Consider the following 15,786-nt stretch of genomic DNA (forward strand, 5'->3'; position numbering starts at 1 on the left):
ATATTATAGTGAATTTACTTGGTAGAATCCCCTATCTCTGTCATGTTTAGATAGGGAATAAGAAACAGAAATCAATCAAAATAGTTCCTCAGTAGGGAAGGTAAATTCATTCATCTTCCTAGTCAGTATTTAATGCAGCTATTGATCATAAACATTCCTGACCCTAAACTCACTTGTGTCATTCCCACATTAAAAAAATTCATCTTATAAACCAAGAGTGCTTCAGACCAGATGACTGTCTTAAAATAATGATGATGATTATGACCTCTGCAGCCAAAGGACAGATTGGGGAAACTACTGGAACAAAATTGTTACTTTTTTCCAAAACAGTTTGGTCCTCTTTGAGATGCAAGAACTAAAGGTCACAGTGGTTCCTAGTAAACACAAGCGCTACCAGTGGCTAATTCATATGAACACATTACTCCAACAAAGAGGGAAAAATATGAGGACCTTTACCTAATGTGAAGTTTCCATGCATGATTTAGGTTAAATCTGAAAGAAGAGTCAAATACATTTTAATCTTTTGGGGGGGGGGGGTTGGAGTCTCACTCCATCGTCCAGGCTGGAGTGCAGTGGCATGCTCACAGCCACCTAGCGTCAACCTGCTGGGCTCCAGGGATCCTTCTGCCTCAGTCTTCCAAGTAACCAGAATTACAGGTGTGTGCTACCACATCCAGCTAATTTTTTTATTTATTGTAGAGACGAGGTCTCACCAAGTTGCCCGGGCTGGTCTCGAACCTGCGGCTCAGGCAATCCACTCACCTCAGCCTCCCAAAGTGCTGGGATTACATGCTGAGTCACCAAACTCGGCCCATTTTAATCTTTTAGCTTACTGCTACTGTTGTTTTTGTCTGTTTTCCTTGGATAAAGAGGTAACAGTGTACAACCCCAAAACTAAGGTCCAATAAAAATTTTTAGGCTTGATCCCAAAGAATAGCCAAATGCACTTGGCTTCCCTTTTAAATTTTTTATGGAGGGAGATATCACAGAGCATATTCAACTTAATTATTTAGATCTTTTTAAAACAGGTTGCTTCTCATTTAAGGGAATTCATCTCCCTTTAAGACAGGGTTGAAAAATAACACAATAATAATGTGCATCACATTCTTTATCTTAAAACCACAAGAAGCTGGCCGGGAATTTCCCACCCACTGTTTTTGAGGTCATTCATTGATTTATGCATTCATTCAACAAATATTTTTTTGAAAGCCTACTCTGCCTTGAAGTTAAAACCTAATTAAGTCCTCTTTATATATGGATTTAAAAAAATCCCAAACATCCATTTTGACTAAGAAGTAGAATTCCAGAACCCTACCCCCAATATCAAGAAGCAATTTTACTTCCTGACTCTACTATGTTCAGTCCTTCACTAAAGAACATGATAAAGAATGTCTCCTCACTGTTTTTTGGTTTTTTTCTTAAGATACTATGCTTTTCTTCCTACTAAAATCCCTTAAGCCCCTCCAAAATTCAGAGGAAGCAAACATGAGACCAAATCTGTCCAACAGGGAGGGTGACTTAATACCTTGTTAAAGGGACAAGATCAGTGTTGTCACAGCTGGGTCTGTAACATGACCAGCAGTTACAAGAAGAACTTGTGGCACACCTTCCCAACCTACAGCCCTGTCTGTAGAGAACATTCCCTCCTTCACAACTGGGACCAAGACTCCTAATAAGAGCAAGAGAAACCTCTCTCCATCTTCCCTTTCCCAAGAAGGCTGACTCTTGGGGGCTACCTCTAGGGAAAATACTCCAGGTATGCTGAGTGTTTAGAAGAGAACTGCATATCAGAGAAGGATCAACAGGTCTGTTGATGATACTAGCTGTGTTAGTAAGAGTGACTTTAACATTGCTGCAGTGAAAATTTTAAAAGCAGGCTACCTCAGTTGGTCCAGCATACATCATGGGGGATGGGAAGATGGCCACCACTGTTGTTTCAGGATTCAGGACTCCTTCCTCCAGCACTGCAGCATGCTGCTTCATACGCCACATCAAAGGAACATCATCATCCTTTGTCCAGCCTCCCAGAGGGTGGAGGAGGAGGACAGGGCGCCTGTAGCCCCTCTCTAGAAGTTGCTTATGGGTATCCTGCATTAACAGGGCATGTCCATTGTGCACTGGGTTGCGTAATTGAAATGCAAACACAGCATCTGCAAAGAGAATTTCCAGGATTAAGAATAGAACATTTCTAACAGACTACCTTCCAAAGAATAAGCAATTTTTCGGGAAGCTTGATACTTAGGGTTATGCAAACATATGCATACTTAGAAATCAGAAAACTAGTGAAAAACTTGTACTACCTTGACCATCTACTCCAGGGCAATGTGACCTATATTTCTGCTAACCAATAGCAAGCAAATCTTACATACTTGAGGATATATAATATAAAGGTCATAAATTTATAACAATGACTTTCTGCATTCATAGCAAACAAGAATAATGAGACTTTCTGATGCCAACATCCTGATACACCTGTTCACAATATATATAAATTTTCGGTCTGTGCCTCAGTTACCCACCAGATCAATCCCTCCATAAGACATACTGTCTATTAAAGGGAAAAAGAAAGGTAGAGATATTTTATTTTTCAAAAATGTACTTACTATCCAAACATACTCATTTTTATACTGACAACTTTGCTTGACTAAAACACTATTTTGCTTTATAATCTAAGGTCTGGATTTTGGATTACAGTTTAGTAACAATAATATCCCTTATGAGGGTCATTGCTATTACTCAATGAAAACTAACAGACCGAATGAATCAGTTAACTCTCTATCCCCTGCTTACAACTCTGGCTTCATTCCTACATATTGTTTGCTTCCAGGAAACCTTTCTTAAAAGGTGTGGTTCTCTGGAGTCTAGCATAATTTCACAAAACAGAGCGACAATCCAGTTAAAGAAGCTCTGTATTTTACTGCCCTTCCAACACCTGGCACATCATCATGCCATGCTGATCTAAGCTTGACTCAGGGAGAACAGCCTGCCTCCTCTAATGATCTGTAAGCCAAACAGTACAATATCTCCAATCTATTCTCAATGCTAACCCTCTTCTATCACCATGACAAAAGGCACAGGAGGAAGACTGCAGCACCCTACTTGACCAGGATCCTTTGTTTTTGTTTTGTCACATCCTGTAATATCTAAGATTTACAGCATTATCGTCATTCTCAGAAGTTCTCAATAGGGCTTATTTTCACACAGGAAATAGCTGATATTGACATTAGATATAGCAAATTACTTTTAGGGCTAGGAGAAGGAAAGTACAATATGAGCTGGAACATCTTTTTTGCTGCCACTGAGAAATAAAATGTTCAAAGAATAATGGGGACATGTGAACATAATACAGCAACCAGTTTGGCAGGGATGCAAAAGCCAAACCCAGGAAAACGTAAACATCAAAGTAAATAATAATAGTAATGAACAGTAATTGATTGTTCTAAGAATCAATTAGAAAGATTGTTCAATTAGTAATTGATTGTTCTAAGAATCACTAAGAAAGAAAATAATCTGTGATTCCATAAAGAATAAAACAAATAAATAAAATAATGGGTGAGAAGTTGAAACTCTACCTTATGGTAGAAGGTCAACTAATAAATGTAGAAGAAACAATGAAATTAGAAAGTCACTACTTGGCAGTATTTGTAAGAGGTTAAAACTACCAGGTAAAAGTTTGATGACGATAAAATATTTACAGAGTTTCAAAGTCTCTCCCCCACCAATACTTGTTAGTTAATAAGTACAAAGTAATTTGTTAACTTTGCAGTAGAAAAACCTGACAAACACAAACTAAACAAGTGATAAAAGTTAATTTTAAAAAAGAAGTTAACCTCATCTATAGTAGGACACATTTATAATAAGACAAATAAAAATTGTGAGTCACTTAATATGATGCACTGAGAACACAGTATTGCTTACTGTAGAATTCCTGACAAAGACGAGTAGCCTGAATCTAATCAAGAAACATCAGGTAAGCCCAAACTGAGAGACAATCAAAGTAAATGACATAGCATGTGCTCTTCAAAAGCATCAAGGTCATGAAAGACAAAATAAAGACCAAGTACAAATGACTTAGATCCTGAACCAGAAAGAACAGGCAGTAAAGAGAGTCTTTGCTGTTGTTTACTGATTTTGAAATAAAAGACACTGTTAAGACAATGACAAGATTTGAATATAAGGATCAGACAGTATTACATCAGTGTTATTTTTCAGACTTTGATGAATGCAGTGTGGTTAGATGGAAGACTGTCCTTATTTTTAGAAGATATGTGTGGACATATTAAGGGGTAATGAGGCATTGGGTCTGCAACTTACTCTCATAGAGAGTGAGAAAGAGAAAACAAATAATGTATAATATTAATAATTGTGGAATCTGGGTGAAGAATATATAGGAGCTCTTAGTACTATTCTTTCTTACAATTTTTCTGTAAATGCAATTTTATTTTTAAAAAAAGAGTTTAAAAACAATGTAAAATACAAAAACAGGAGACCTATCAACCAATTATAATGTGTGGCTCTTATTTAGATCCTGATTCAAACAGATTGCACAGAAAAAAAAAACTATGAAATTACATTTGAATACTGACTGAATATTTGATAATACTAAAAAACTATTATTAGGTGTAACAGTGATAGTCTAGTTGTGCTTTTTAAAGTCCTTACCTTTAAGAGACACACCCTAAATATTCAGATAAAAACGACATGAGAGGCTTGAGATTAGCTTCAGAATAATATAGGAAGGTGGTGAGGTGGGGTGGACAGGGGTATAGTAAATAAGATTACGCAAGAGTTGATAACTGTTGAAACTGGTTATAGGTACATTGAGATCCATTATCCTATTATCTCAACTTATAAATACAAGTAGCATACGCTTAAAATTTTCCATAATAACAAGTTTTTTGAGAATCAATGTATTTTATTTTGACCTTTCCCCCAAATATTTAAACCTAAAGTTTTCTTCCCTTTTTTTTTTTACCAGATGGGGAATTCACAGTACTGCAAAGGGCATGATTTCATTCTTCTTTATGGCTGCATAGTGTCTATGTACCATGTTTTCTTGATCCAGTCCACTGTTGATGGGCACCTAGGTTGGTTCCATGTTTTTGCTGTTGTGAATAGTGCTGCAATATATATAGAAGTACAGGTGTCTTTCTGGTAAAGTGATGTATGTTCCTTTGAGTATATACTAAGTAATGGATTTGCTGGGTAAGATTTTCAGTTCTTTGACAAATCTCCAAACTGCTTCCCACAAACCAGCTTATGTTCCCAACAGTGTATGAGCATTCCCTTTTCTCCACAACCTTGTCATCATTTGTTGTTTTTTGACTTATTAATAATAGCCATGCTGACAGGTAGGAGATGGTATCTCATAGTGGTTTTGACTTGCATTTCTCTGATAATTAGTGATGTTGAACATTTTTTCATAAGTTTATTGGTCACATATGTTTTTTTTGAGAAGTGTCTGTTCATGGTTTTTACCCACTTTTTAATGGGGTTGTTTGTTTGTTCCTGTCTATTACTTTAAGTTCCTAAGCCTTTGTCAGAAGCACAGTTTGCAAATATTTTCTCCATTCTCCAAATTGTCTGTTTACTCTGTTGGTAGTTTCTTTTACTGAGCAGAAGCTTTTTAGTTTAATTAGGTCCCACTTGTCAATTTTTGTTTTTGCTGCATTTGCTTTTGAGGACTTGATCATAAATTTAATGTCTAGGCCAGTGTCCAGAAGAGTGTTTCCGGACTCTTTAGTACTCCCTGGGCTTTCTTCAAGGATTTTTATAGTTTGAGGTATTACATTAAGTCTTTAATTCATCATGAGTCAATTTTTGTATATGATGAGAGGAAGGGGCTCAGTTTCACTCTTCTGCATGTGATTAGTCAGTTTTCTCAGTACCAGTTGTTGAAAAGGATGTCCTTTCCCCAATGTTTGTTTCTGTCAACTTTGTTGAAGATGAATTCAATGTAGGTTAGTGATTTTATTTCTGAGTTCTCTATTGTTTCATTGGTCTGTATGTCTATTTTGTAACAACACACACAGTCACACTGACACATAGTACCAAAGGAGCTGGTTTTGGGGGCTAGACCTTGGCTTGAGATGTGACAGCAATAGTGAAGGTAGAAGAATTTGTAGCAATACCATGCTGTTTTGGTTACTGTAGACTTATATTAAAGTTCGAAGTCTGGTAGTGTAATGCTTCTGGCTTTGTTCTTTTTGCTTAAGATTGCTTTGGCTATTTAGCTGTTGTTTTGTGTTTTTTTTTTTTTTTTTCTTCCATATGAATTTAAGTATTCTTTTCTAAATTTGCGAAAAATGATGCTGGTAACTTGATAGGGATTGTGTTGAATCTGTAGATTACTTTAGGCCATATGGACATCTTAATGATATTGATTCTTCCACTCCATAAGCACCACATTTTCTCATTTATGTAATCTTTGATTTCTTTCACTAGTGTTTTGCAGTTCTTGTTGTAAAGATCTTTCACTTCTCTGATTAGATGTACTTCGAGGTCTTTTATTTATTTACTTACTTATTTACTTGTCTATTTATTTATTGTAAATGGGACTGTGTTTTTTATTTGGTTCTCAGACTATCTATTATTGGTATATAGAAATGTAACTGATTTTTGAGTGATGATTTAGTGTCTCAATACCTTGCTGAAGTCATTTATCAGTGCTAAGAGGTTTTTTGGTGCATTTTGGGGGTTTTCAAGGTATAGAATAATATCTGTGAAAAGAGATAATTTAACTTCTTCCTCTGTTACAACTTGGATATCTCTTATTTCTTTCTCTTGCCTGAATGCTCTGGCTAGGACTTTCAGTACTATGTTAAATAGGAGTGATGAAAGTGGATATCCTTTTCTTGTTCTGGTTCTTAGGGGAAATGCTTCCAACTTCTGCCCATTTAGTATGATATTGGCTGTGGGTTTGGGTTTTACACAGCTGTAATCAAGCATATACGACATTTTATATTCAGCTTGACCACTGTGGTATAACTCTGCTTCTGACATCTTGTAGCCTTTTTGGGCCACAGGGCTCACTGCCCCACAAAATTTCTTCTTTAGAGGCTCATTCAGGAAGCTTTCCCATTCAGTCGAGATCCATTATTGCACACATACATTTCTAAATCCTGCCTTCCAATTCACCAGTTAGAGAGATACATTATTTTTTAAAAAAATTGCTCATTAACTTCTCCCTCTCCCTCAGTTCTTCCACTTTCACTATTGCTGTCACATCTCAAGCCAAGGTCTAGCCCCCAAAACCAGCTCCTCTGGTACTACATGTCAGTGTGACTGCATTGTCCAGCAGTACAAGTTCTCCCCCTTTCCCCACCATCCAGTCCAGAAGCCACCACACTAAGGAAACAATTGAAGCCTGATATCTTTCCTTCCAGCATGTGGAAGAGGGAGAAGAAAGTGGAGAAGGTTCTTCTGAGCATGTGTTGATTTGTGACAAGGAAGGAAGTGGAAACCATCAGTACTCTCTGGACACGTGTAGGACACTCCATGGGATGTCTCACCTAGCAGCATGGTCAGCAAGGACTGTCGTGGCACAGTGCAAAAAGCTGGATGGATTCTGCTCTTTCCCAGCTGAGTGCCCAAGGACAATTGCAGTTCAGTGAATGAATGAATGAGGTGTAGAATAGGAGAGTGCTCCCAAATCCTAGTCATACTTCCTCAGACTTCCCAGAGCCATGCTTTACTGTCTAGCCCAATCAGAGCCCTGGTATGCACCCCAACCACTGAACTCAGGATTGCAAGGTTTTCCTGCTTCATGCCTCTTCTCTGCAAGATTGTCCTACATAGCACAGTAATTAATAACTCTCCTCTTCCCATCCTACCCAGGACTTATTATCTCCCTCTTTATCCCAAAACACTAAGAACAAGCATTTCTGATTTTCCCTAAATCAATATAGTAGCTAAACAAGATTTTCCCTAAATCATTATAGTAACTAAATAAGGCAACGGTTCTAGAGTTCCTAGGAAGAGTATGAGTAAGTGTTGGTATGTGTGTGTGTGTGCATGTGTGTGTGTGTGTTTAATGTCTGTTTTTGTGGGAATATTTTTGAAAGGAGGTGGAAGCATAAATGCATTTGATCTTCCCTCTTCCCTCAGGATTGTCAAAAAATTACCAGTCTTTCTTTTACTTAAACTACTCATGAGAAAGAAAAAAAGAAAGGCATAAAAGAGACAGGCCACCTGACTAAATATGGACATATTAATTAGAATTTTCACAAACTGGTAGTCTCATACTCTAAAGTATGGCATCAATGAACTGTTTTCTATTCTCAAGACTATAAATGCTTCCAAATTAAAGAAGTAAGGTTAAACATAAACTTTTTTGCCAACTGGGCTCTGTGCTACTCATTTGCCATTCCCCTCCCCATCTATTCTCTGTTGTCCTGGACTAGAGAGGGTAGGGGTCCCTTTAAGGCTTCTCTTAGAAGGGGCTGCTATACTCCTGTCTCCAGGGTGGGAGGCATTATCCAGCAACTAGAGGATAGAGGGAGAAAAACTTAGGGAGAGCTGGTGCCCCACGGGCATCTGTCTCAGTGCTGTGACTCTGGCTGGGCTGACATCCCTTGCAACTGGCTTCTGCCACGCAGCCCTCTCACAACTGCAGCTCCTGCCTGGCTTCAGAAACACGTGCTTCCTACCCTCACCCCTTCAGGACTGATGACACTACCCTAAGTTGCTAGTCCCTGCATACTTCAATAGTCCCTGTACACCTCAATATTACCCTGACCACCCTTCTTTTAATACTCACTTTGTTAAACTATGTTCAGAGTCTCATCTAAGTGTGCCTTCTGTTTCCTGCTGGGACTTGACTAACCCAAGCTCCCCTCTCCCAATCTCAGACCACAGCCTCTGTGGCTCACTGTTATTTATCATCAAGGAAGCTTATCTGCACAGTTCACAGGCAAGATCTGCTTCAAAGTTTTGTCAGATTTATTCAACACTGTACTACAACATACTAGTTTGAAAGAATGTCAACTCTTTCCTTTGTAACCAGCAGGATACCAATATTCTGTGTATAACAAATACTAACAGGTTCTTACTTGTCTTAAGTGAAATTCATTCTTCCTCTCCAGGACATTGGTCAATCATCAGTAATACAAAGAACCTGCCACCTGGAAATGTATCACCCTGCAATCACTGATGTAGGTATTAAAGACCTCTCAATTCTTCCAGCCACAGAATAGTCCAGGAACAGCCAAACCGATTATATTAATGCTTTGCACAGGACAATCACAGGGTAATCTAAGTACTCCTACGATGAGGGGAAGAGAAAGAGGAAGAATCCTAGGTAAAAATAAATAAATAAATATCCCCTGCTTTCTCTCCCTTGTGTTCATCAGTAGAAGACTTGTTATTGGCTTCTTAAAAAAAATGAACAAGAAGTACAAAGGAAATTCCTTGGTCTGTTGCTTATTTGCCTCAGTATAAAATGGAAAAGTAAATAAAATAACACTCTATGAATGCTTGTTGTTTGATGTAAGGCTAATAACTGGCTTTCAGCTACTTTAAACAAAGTTGCAATCATTCATTATGCAACAAATTCTCTAAGTGACTTAAAATGTTTGGCTCACAAAGAGGAGTGCAGAACAGATGTAATATTAAAGTTCCTAATTAAGAATGATAATTCCATGATAAGACTCCCTCAACAGTGCCAACAATTAAATTACTAACATCATTTCCAGATATGAATTCAAATTTTGCCAAAAAATTAAATAACGTAGGCTCAGCAAGTCCTCCATTAAAATGTTTGTGTTCACCAGAAAAAAAAAGAAAATATGTAATACACTATCTGGTGCTTCTGATTGCAAACAACAAAAGGCCCAAGAAATGTCTTAAATAATCTTACTATATATTAACTCTTTGAATGAAAAATTGGGAGCTAAATTACTCTCGGGTTGGTTCAGAAACTCAGTGTGAGGGCAAACACAAGTTAGCATATTTGGAATTCTCATGAATAGAAAATGGTCACAGGAGTTTCAAAGCAGGAAGAAAGAGAAGGGTGGGAAAAAATGTTGTTTTGTTTATTTTTTTACTGTAAGCCATTTTCTAGCTAGAAATAAAAATCTTTCTTGGAAACCCCTTTCCCTTACATCCAATGGCCAGAACTACTTGCACACTGACTCTTAAAGCACACACTGACTAAAAAGAATGGGATGCCATCACTGGTTTATAGGAATCATTATTCATTCCTGTATGATTGGGCCCAAATCATGTTAGCAAGAAAGACGGGAAGGAGCTGTTGTACAGGTAAGCACCAAATGTAGCACCAAGTGAGCACTCAAAGAAAGTCAGGCATTAGTAGTGTAAGCCAAATATTTACTTCAAATTAAGAGGAGAGAAGCACAAAAGGGGGGTGTGGGAGGGCTCTCTAAAGGGTCCAAGAAGGAAATGTGAATGAACAAGGTGGGCTAGTTGGGAACCATGCATCACTGAAGAGTGTGTGGCCTCTCTGAGGTCTCCAATTCTTAACCCATTTTACTAAGTTCATATCACTTCAAATTTCAGCAAATCATTGCAGAATTTGGGAATAAACAGATATTTTTTTCTCTAATCTTCACAGAAATACAGACAGACTAGCTTCATCTCACACCACAGAAATGATGACACCCTAATCTCTTACTATGTGCCAGATGCTGTTTAAAGTGCCTTACATATCTTATTTCACTTTTTAAAATGAAACACTGCACATTAGGTACCACCCATTGTCCATAAGCTTTAGAGAGAAAAGTAATTTCTCCACGAACTCGTAACTGTCAGGTGGTGAGGCAGGAGAGCAGTCCGAACACAAGACTCAGAATGACTAGCAGGAGCTAGAGTTCACAGAAGCTAAATTCAACTAGCTAAACAATGGGTGATCTTTCCCAGACATTCTGTAGTCACTTGGGAATGAGAGCTTCCGGTTCACAAGTAAGGTCTGGTGGCCAGCTATATCCTAAAAAAGGCAACTACATTCACCTGACTTTTCTCAGCCACATCCACTTTTCTGTATTTCCAACATAGAAAATGCAAAAGAAAGCAACACCAGGACCTAGGGCTTAACCATCTCTGCAGCAGGTGGAAATTAATTAGAGCACAATTACAGGATGCTTCAAATTTTTCAGATCTTAAAAAAGTCTCCCAAAATCTACAATGAATGCTGTTCCATGATATGGAACCTTGAATTTGCAAGGATGAGGAGAAAAAGAGTATGGGTGCACCAATGTAAGCAAATCAGTTACCCACCTCTGTGTAAAAGAGAAGCTATAACAGCAGAAAACTACTATAAAACTCCTGTCATTGAACTTTTTAAATATACAAAATGGTATTATAAAAAACAGCATCTGTACTCTTTCTTTTCTTATGGTTCCATTTCACTCACATACAGAAATGACTTGCAATCATTATTAACCTACTAATACAACTTTTTCTGGTATAGCTTAATGTTTCTCTCCTCTAAACCATAAGCTCCTGCAGTATTTATCTGTGGATCCTCAGCACTTGGCACACAGGCATACCAAGAAGCTCAGCAAAGATTTTTAAGTGGAGTGAACGTGATAAAAGTTCCATTGTCCCATAATTTGCCACTGTGATACATTCCACTCATATAAGACATTCTGAGATATAAAGCACATTGATTTGAGTGAATTAATCAAATTATGTTCTATTGTTCTATCCGGCCTTAACATGTGAGTTTTATAATAAACAAAAGGCAAAATGTTTATTAACGTCTATTTTCCATACAGATACAAAATAATATTTTACACGAAATTATATTGATAAAACAAAACTACACAGGTTGGTTTTAATTGACTACTTTTCCTTACATATTCCACTGTTGTACTTACTCAATATTCTGTTTAACATCTTAGTAAGCACTGAAGAAAAAAATAAAACTTTTTCTCCAAGCAGTCCTATACTGGATCATTAGATCCATGTCTTACCAGCATTCATATCTTTAAATTTCTGCTTTAGCTCAGTAGGAGTAAGACGATACTGATCAAGACTGTCATGCCAATAAATTCGGTCCAGGACTTGAAGATCTCCTCCAATCAGCCAATCTCCTTGTTCCATAACCATCTAACAGGAAGAAAAAGAAAAATGTTTAACAGAAACTAAGATCAAAATAAGTAAAAATATTTATTTCATACAAGCTAAATGCAGTTATTTATTGTAAACTACTCTCATCTTAAACTCTATTGAACTTATCAACCAAATTGGAATTAGAGATGCTATAGAACTAGAATAAAATCTGTAATTTCTCAAAAAAAACTTGTGAATCTACTATTACCTTTACATATGAAAGGAATCAAAACCACTGTGAATAATTATGACTTTTTGAGTAACAAAAATATTCTTTTTATTGATGCAGTATGTTGATTAACGAACAGTGTGTAATCCTGGGTCACCACCCTCTGTGTCCTCCAATCCCAACCTTTTGAAGAATTAATGATACTGAGTTAGACACAAAGTCATGCCTTCCCATCTCCACACCACCTGGAATTTCTTACACCTCCACTATCTTCTTTCTTTACATCTGAAAGGAAGATACATTACCCTCTAGGACCTGTCCATTTCCACAGTGCAGTTCAGGCTCTCCCTTTCCCCAAGCTGCTTTGGCTTAGATGCCAACAATTCATGTCTCTTTTAAAGCTCCAAGTTTACCTTAATACACCTAACAACTGACTAAATTTGACTTTGATGATAATACATTCAATAAATGAGCCACTCTAAAGAGGTGAATTATATTTCACTGCCTTCACACCAGAAACACACTGTTAAATTAAAAAACGAGACCAAACCAAACCACCCTGGTGTAGGCTCCCTTAGCACCCAGACCTCACACTGTTCTTCCATGTACCCGAGTAAGCACACCACCAGACTGTCAACTCCAAGAGCAAAAACACTGTGTTGATTCCATCCCCAGCCCTGCATTCCCAGTACCAAGATCAGTGCCTGGTATAGAGTAGATACTTAAAATATATTTGTGGAACACATATTTATCTGGATCGAAATGACAAGACCATACACTCATCACAGTCATCTAAGTTCCAGTTTCCATTCTGCAAAATATTAACAATTCCAATGAAAAAAGTCAACACAGAGATAATGCCCATATTTCAGCACAAACATTACTGGCAAATCATGATAAAATGCAGGGAGGTTTATTCAGGACCTTTATGTAAGGGTGGTTCTTGCATGTTGTTCCCCACTGTCTGGCACAGCGCTCCTCTTTCCTGTGCTCAAAAAATTCTGGATTGCGAAGAATAGCCACACGGCGGCCCTCATATATCAGGGCAAATGCAGTACAGCCATCCAGTCTCTCTTTGTCTTCACGAGTAGCTGTCAGAACTATAGGCACTGACAAGTTAATGACGCCTCCTGAAGAGCACAGAAGAATAGAAAGCACACAGCTCAGATTCCTCAATAGGCTTGCTTATGTCCACCCTTCACTTCACAGGACACTCCTCAAATAATAAGTGGCTTATAGGTTCAGTGACAGTGCTTAATTGGTATCTGGCATAGAAAACCAGGAGAGAGAGCAAGCTACAAGGTAAGGCAGAACAACGTCACAAGTTTAGAAAACAGCAAAAATTAAGAAAATCAACATTGTGACTAGTAATCCTTTTCACAACAATTCATCAAACTATCTTTGATGGGAAATTCTGGTACAGAATTTACCAAAAGAATTGTAGCAAATTACAGAAAAGAAACTTTAGGGAGAAACAGCTGGTTAAGTCTAACATTAACCAAAAAATACCATGCACTTCAATATGTGAATAAGACAAAGAACTATGTTTCTGAATCTTTTCATGAAAAACCAAAATCCTTGTTGATAACAGGATGACATAAATAACCACATGCTAAGTGGCAAGTTGATTAGATATACTTGAGTATATTTGATAGACTTGGGTATCTTTGAGGTAGAAAGGCAAAAACACCCCAAAAGTTTATTAGTTTGATATAGTCAGAATCAAATTGACGTCAGCTATCACGGCCAAGAAACAAAGCCAGTAATCAATGGCTACACTTAAACCAAAATGTATTGTCAGTGATACCAATGCACAGTATTAGTTCCCAAACTTTTCTAGGTGTAAGCTTTTTTTCTACTCATTGTGTATAGGTTAGAAAAAAAAGATGTATTCTCTTATTCACATTAGGATTTATTTACATCTAAAGAAACCATCCTTTTTGGGGGAATCATGGCATGCCTTCTTTGGACAAAAGATGTCAACAAGAACGATGATAACTCCTTGGCTACTTTTAAAATTACCATCACTAGATGAGTTTAAAATAAAAAACTAATAGGTAGATCTGCACCAAGCCCAAGAATATATCAATAAGACTAAGGAGGCAATCAACAAAGACTTTACTATTAGTTCCAAAGAAGAAAATCAAAATGTAATATTTAATCCTCATGTTCTTGTGATAGTTTCTTGACAAGAATAATTAAGAATTACATTTTCAAATACCTATTTCACTACCCATAATACAGAAAAACTTAGTACCAATTGAGAAGAGTTCTATGACATTTTAAAATATTTTCTTTAATATAGTAAATTAATCTTCCCAATGGTATACAACACAAAGCAAAAAGTAACTGGATTGTAGTAATATACTGAACATTAATTTCTTTGGCAAGTTTTTAATATTTTAAAAGAATAGGAAGAAACATGTTTTTAGCCACCTCTTTTAGGATTCCTTAACTCGGACTTCATGATTCCTTATGAATGAGCTTCAGTCAGCAAAATGCAGTATGTACATGTACTCCATGGGAAGAAGCTTTCCATAGTGATCAGGTGGGCATAGCACATGAAAACTCTATTGTGTTTTTACAATCAATTTTCTGCCCTAATTCCCAGGTTTTCCCTCTCCCGCTGCAATAAATCACAATCAGGAAAAAGAAAAATGGAAATAAAATATCATGGTTCACTTAAATAAAGTGTTCAGTATTGATACAACTTAGACTTATAATGTTATCTCTATTAAGATCTAACCATACTTTTCATAACGTGACAAATCTCTGCAACTACATAATTTCTCTTCAATATATAATGTGATTTTGGATGTAAAATGTCTTACCATCCAGAAGACAATCAAAATGAAGGCACTGCAAATACTCCCTCTCTCTCATAAAGCCGTTCAACGGGGTTGCCCAACCTTCTGCCAAAACTTGTACCCACTGCATATCCACCTAGTAAATTAGAAAATAAAGTAAAATGTTCTATCTCATTTATTTATGAACAAAAGTAGTAAGTGCCTTTAGGAATTTAATTCTGAAAGCAATGAAAATAAACATTTTAAGAATGATTAAACAAAACTAACAAAGAATAAGGGCACTAAGAAAATATTTATGTCTCCTAATAAATTTAAATAACATTAAGCCTCCAGTTATTTCCAAAGGACAGCCTCTCCTAAACCAGTGGTTCTCGAAGTTTAACTCAGACTCCTGCAAGGTTGGTTAAAATGAAGATTGCTTTACTCTCAGAGTTTCTGATTCAGTCAGTTTGCTGCAGGTCCCCACATTTTGAATTTCTAATTTATTTCCCAAAAATGCCAGCAGTGATGGCCTAGAAACTATACTTTGATAACCACTGTCCTAAACAAAAAAAGAAAATAAAATTATCTTCCAAGGAAAGTCCCTCATCCAAGACGGAGTACTCTTCATTCTCATCTTACAAATTTTGCAAATGTCCTATCAGAACAATAAAGAATTGATGAACTATGCATATATCATTAATTTTTTAATTATTTTTTAACTGTGCAAATGGCACTGGTTCTCAAATGAGAAAGGTGAAG

At 37.0% G+C, this 15,786-nt stretch overlaps 1 protein-coding gene across 1 annotated transcript in view; it reads right to left on the minus strand.

Annotated features, from left to right (window-relative positions):
- The window catches only part of PAPSS1 (3'-phosphoadenosine 5'-phosphosulfate synthase 1), a gene marked incomplete at its 3' end in the record, with an annotated part of 107,623 nt that overhangs the window by 43,462 nt on the left and 48,375 nt on the right, over positions 1 to 15,786 (minus strand). The window contains exons 7-10 of the mRNA XM_008055995.2: positions 15,070 to 15,181; positions 13,163 to 13,368; positions 11,931 to 12,066; positions 1,882 to 2,150 (exon numbers count right to left, since the gene is read on the minus strand). Of these exons, the coding sequence (XP_008054186.2) occupies positions 1,882 to 2,150; positions 11,931 to 12,066; positions 13,163 to 13,368; positions 15,070 to 15,181 (723 nt within the window). The remainder of the gene's footprint in view (positions 1 to 1,881; positions 2,151 to 11,930; positions 12,067 to 13,162; positions 13,369 to 15,069; positions 15,182 to 15,786) is intronic.

Source organism: Carlito syrichta, unplaced genomic scaffold, assembly GCF_000164805.1.
Source record: "Carlito syrichta isolate Samal-C Ts95f unplaced genomic scaffold, Tarsius_syrichta-2.0.1 Scaffold302074, whole genome shotgun sequence".
In the NCBI taxonomy this organism is placed as follows: domain Eukaryota; kingdom Metazoa; phylum Chordata; class Mammalia; order Primates; family Tarsiidae; genus Carlito; species Carlito syrichta.